Raw genomic sequence first — 5,239 nt, 5'->3', positions numbered from 1 at the left:
CCTTAAGATAATATTAGCAAAGAAAGACAAGACAAAGGTTAAAAAAACTCACATTATTAACAAAAGGCAGGTGTATAGATCCTACCAATTTCTTCTTCCCAAAACATCTTATTAGAAGGTGTAGGGTATTATTATTACCTGACTCATGAATACCACCCCTAATAATAATAATAATAATGTTAGTAGTAGAAAAAAGTAAAAAATATAAGAACTTACATAATTTTAGCTGTTTTAATACAGCTATAATGATCTGGGAGTGCTTCCCTAAGTACTCCCAGAATTTTATCAGCACCAGCCTTACAGGATGTATGTTTTGTGTCCTTTGTTTTGTATATGTCTAGATTGGCCCAAAAAAACAGAGGGGGGGCAGGTGTAGAGAGTGCTGTGTAAGATAAGAAGTAAGTCTAGAGATCTCAGGTCAAATGCAAGTGAGGGAAGGGACTTACTGAAGGTAATTGTGAATACAAGTTGTTAGGAGTATGTGTGTACAACTGTGAAGCAAAAGGAATGCAAGCATGTTATTAAAGTCAACATTGAGCAAATTATTAACAAGGGATTGAGAGTTGTTACTGCTTGTTACAGAGCCAAGTCTGAGTGAAAGTGTGTCTGGAGAGTGCTGTATGAGGCTGTGAATGGTACTTGGTGAGTTTATCAAAGTCAATGTTGAGCAGATTATTGACAGGGGATTGAGAGTTGTTACTGCTTGTTGCAGAGCCAAGCCCAAGTGAAAGTGTGTCTGGAGAGTACTGTGAGAGACAATAAAGTAAGTAAGATAACAAAGCAAGAGATATGAGCAGTGTGAACAGCCAGAAGACCTTGATGAAACTGTTGAGTTATACTACACTACTTACAAACTTTGACCTAATGGCCATCCTTATTATTCTGAGTCTCTAAACAACCTTGCAAATTCTGTATATGCTCAAATCAGACAGTAGTAGTGTATTGAAGATTACTAACAGACATATGATACAGTAAATAGAGTATGGTGACAGTAATGAAAGAATCTGTAAAAACAGTAGTAACACATATAGTACTCTCTATCCTACAAACTGTGAGAAACTGTATGATAGTAGTAAAGTCAAGGATTACTCTGAAGAACACTACAGTTAGTGCAAACTGAGCCAAGATGAAGGCATAGATAGTACCTGTTAAAAGAAGATTCATTTTGCTCACTGTAAAAGTTGGTAAGATGGTAACAAGGAATCAGCCTAGTAGAATACTTACAGTGCCATATTTGATTAGCAAAAACAGTTGTGTAGATGATTAACAGATTGTCATTTGTCACACATGACTACAAAATTACCTTACATGTAAATGGTGTATCTAATATTCACTACAGGTCTGCATAACTGTCTGATTCACCTTCCTCATTGTTCTGTTCTTTGCTTTTGAGATCCTTGTCATTACTATCAGTCTCCTCCTCCTCTTCCAATACTTCACCATCCATCTTGTTGTCATTTTGTTCTTGTAGTGTGTTATGTAGTAGGTAGCTATTTAAATACTATGTACTTTTGTGTCTGATTCCTCTGCCTCAATAGTACATGAACATGTCCCTATCAATGAATCTGTAGTAAATTGGACCAAAAATGACTCAGCATTAATATGTTCCAAATTTGAAAGCCTTAACAACATGCTTACACGTTTACAAAGTAAAATTTGTAATCTTCATTCTTATCTTCAGGTTAGCAAGCAAGGGATGGAGGCAAGAGTGTCTGGACAGTACCCTTAGAGAATTGTGGGATTAGATGAGCACCTTAAAGAATAAGGTCTGGGTTAATGAATCCAAAGGCACTAGGATCTGTATGACAATAGAATTACAATCAAGAGAGTTGTCTCTCAACAAATGAGCCATTCTTATTGACTTTCATCTAGCAAACCTAAGCAAAATTGAGCTGATTAAAGTTTTGAAAGTTAGGGTTGGCCCCTAGACCTATATAGCTGACCTCTGTATGAAAAAGTCTAATTATTCAAGTGTAAATGTAGGGATGTTCAGTGTTATCTGATAGTAACATAATATTAGCATGTGTCTGTGGATTGAGTGAATCTTAGGCTCTCCTAACATCATAGGTTGTGTAATTAATGTGTAGCACCTTGAGACAGAAAAGCTTGTCATTTTTTATGTAGAGACTGTATAGCTTGTCTGTAGTGAAGGCCTTGTCTTCCTGTCTTGAGAGAATGCATCCAAGCAGGTGCCTACAAAGACTCGGCAGGAAATTCTAGCAAGTGTGTAATGTATCAGTGCTTGTATATGTGAAATAGAAAGAGGAGACTAATAATGTACTCACCTGTAAAGCTGGGTCAGAATCATTATCTGAAAGCTACTAATAAAGATGGATAGAATCCTTTTTTAATGCTGCCATGTTATAATGGACTTTAAGATCCCTTGGCTTGATAGGATCCCCAGATTCATCATTAAGGCTGATACAAGAATTAATCTCACATATCTTGTGAGTCCTACCCTCTAGTTGTGAAACTGCCTTTGTAGCATCTTACTTGTTTGTTCTAGCATACATGCATTTGAGTCTCCTATACTGAGACTCCCCCTGTGAAGATACACAATCAAGATAAGCATAGAGAGTGTATTGTGAAGTAGACACTTAACAATTTGTATACTGTATGAATCAGTTGTACTGAATCAACAAATGGTAGAAGCATATGTACTAAGAGAATAAAATTTCAGTGTATTAATGTTGAGCATTTTAGTTTTTACACTAGATCTGATTGTTTTTGCGTCCAGTCCCTTTGCCTTACCCTTATTGAGTAGGGCAGCTTGACAATGTTCTTGAGTAGTAATCTCCTTTAGGAGTTTGTGTGTATTGTAGGCTGAGTATACAGTCTTCTTGAAGCATTGTACCTAGTATCCCAGCAATGTTGTTGTCTCCTCAAGGAACCAAACCATAGTCTCTGTATGAATGCAGAGCTTTGCAAGTGTATGCTAGGTCACTAAGATGAATAAAAGGTCAAGGACCACTTTATTATATTTCTTTAGCAGTAAATCCTTGAAGGCTGGTATAGTACACTAGGTAATACACATCCTATTGTAGTACATATATATTAATAGTCTTGAGGGAGGCACTTACCTGTAGAATATCTTTGAAGTCTCTGGCTGCAATTTTTTTCATTACAGACGTATTTCCAGAAAATCGCTGGATTGTATCCATTCTGAATGTAGGAGTATGGTGATACCTAAAATATAATGAATATATCTAAATAGACAACAGTAAGGCAATTGATGAGGCTGTAACATAGATGCTTACCTCCTATTAAGTATTAGTATGCTCTCTCCTCCCTGTACAAAAAGAATGTGTAAGAGGTAGGTAAATATTGCTTTCCAGACCCCTAGCTCAAATTTGTACATAGGGTCTAGGACAAATAAGTCAAAGAAATTGAATCCATACTTGTGAAGCACAGAAAAAGCATTCTATAAAAATAAGATAAGTGAGTAATGAGGAGCATTGCCTGGATAGTAACAGTTTACTTACATTAACTAGTATGAGGGATCTGTCCTTAAGGAGATTTTTTATCCAGGTGGATTCTACAGGCTTCCCTAATTGAAAAATCCACTGTTGTGCCCTAGAAATCTTCTCTTACTGTACTGTATTATCAATATGTTTGTGAGTTTGTCTTTGTTGATTGGCTCTGGCACCAAGTATATGGTTGAATTTGGTTAGTGTAATATCTGTAGGGCTTGAGAATTTGCCTAAAACATGTAAGCTAGTAATGAGCATCCTGTAACAATGTTCAGTTATTCTTGTGTAAATTGAGGTGAAGATTATAGTGCATGCAAACAAGAAGATAGCAAATAGATACAAGACATACTTCTCAGAGTAGTCTACTGAGTAAAAAGCAAACCTTGGGAAGAGCCTGTATAATTTTCTATCTGAGCAGTCAAATAGAATACTAGAGCTGTATGCCTTGAGAATTTCAGGCTGTAAGAGGATATGGGACAAGACAGCTTGAAATAGTTTGTACTTTAAGTGAGTGAGAAGTTCCAAAGATATAGATTGTCTATAAACCTCATTATATGTATCTTGAACTGATGCTGGGAGCTTTATTAATGTAAATACTGTATGTCAGGACATGTATTACAAAGAACAGCAGAAATATAGAAGGAATGTACTCACTAAAGGAATATATGCTAGATGATAGTAAGCTGTCTACAAAGATTTACAACACATGTACTTAGATTGGCCTCTAAAGTACATGTATATTGGCCAAAGTGATACAGAACCGAAATTTACAAGATACATTGAGTCTGAATAGAGAATAAGAGGAAGTACAAAGTTTTCAGCACTGTCTTGTGTTGGAAAGCTTTGTACTTCTTTGTAGGCTTCCAAATAATAATCCAAGTAATATAGTTTACTATAAATGTGTTCAGGAGGGGAGTTATACTTAAGGAAGAGGAGAGATAATTAAGGGTTAGTAGAAAGTTTGCTATACAGCTCTAATACCACACATACTGTTAGTCTTCAGAGCTCCCTATAAGGCATATAATAAAAAGGAGAAGAACAAGGGTTGTCTAAGGCTTTGAAGATTGTTGTTAGTAAGGGCTGGTAGTGTATTCCCCTGACTTTGAATTCAGGAGCTCTTTCTTTGCTCTCAGGCTACTTCTTGTTGTCTTCAAGAGGTAGCTTGATCTTAACCAATCCTTTGTGCTAGTTATCAGAATGGGAAGACTCAGGGGAATCATTATTATAGTGTAGACTGTCAATGTATGAATTCTCCTGCCTTACTCTATAGTCTACTAAGTCTAATAGCTTGAAGTCTGGATGAAGTAAGACTTTGTGTACAAGGACATCCAGCTTGTTATTTGTCTTTTCTTTCACTTTGCAATTTGCCCAGCTCATTAAAAGGTAAGTTACTGTATTATTAAATAGTGTATATTTATTAGTAATAAGTTTGGGGAGTGAGGATGTTTGAGTCAGAGTATCACCTGTAGAAAGTCCAGGTAAGTTGTATAAGTTCTCAAGGTTAAGTGTCTTGTTAGGGAAGTCATCTGACAAATCCAGGTACTCTTAAAGCAACTTGTATTTGTTTGGCTCAGACAAAAAGAGCCTCCTTCTTGTTCCTTACATGATTTCTAGAGTTGCTAGAGTTAGAGAGGGGACTCAAGGTGGTAGAGAAGGAAGCTGAGATAGTATGAACTTAAGAAGGTGTAGAAGAGATACAGTAGGAAGTACAGACAAGTTTGAAGTAGATGGTAGGAGATCTGTAAATTGCTTTGGTAGTTGTTTCTTAC

The 5,239-nt window shown here is 36.3% G+C and overlaps 1 protein-coding gene across 1 annotated transcript; it reads right to left on the bottom strand.

Moving 5' to 3' along the window:
- Positions 1 to 3,908: 3,908 nt before the first annotated feature.
- On the bottom strand, positions 3,909 to 4,280 carry FOMMEDRAFT_39004 (uncharacterized protein; the record flags this gene model as incomplete). Its single annotated transcript, XM_007261887.1, has 2 exons — positions 3,909 to 4,066; positions 4,175 to 4,280. Coding segments are annotated over 2 exons (264 nt in total), but the record flags the coding sequence as incomplete, so codon positions are not given.
- Positions 4,281 to 5,239: the final 959 nt, after the last annotated feature.

Source organism: Fomitiporia mediterranea (genome assembly GCF_000271605.1).
Source record: "Fomitiporia mediterranea MF3/22 unplaced genomic scaffold FOMMEscaffold_1, whole genome shotgun sequence".
Lineage (NCBI taxonomy): Eukaryota > Fungi > Basidiomycota > Agaricomycetes > Hymenochaetales > Hymenochaetaceae > Fomitiporia > Fomitiporia mediterranea.
The sequence above is the reverse complement of the archived record's forward strand: the minus strand, read 5'-3'. Positions and strand labels throughout refer to the sequence as shown.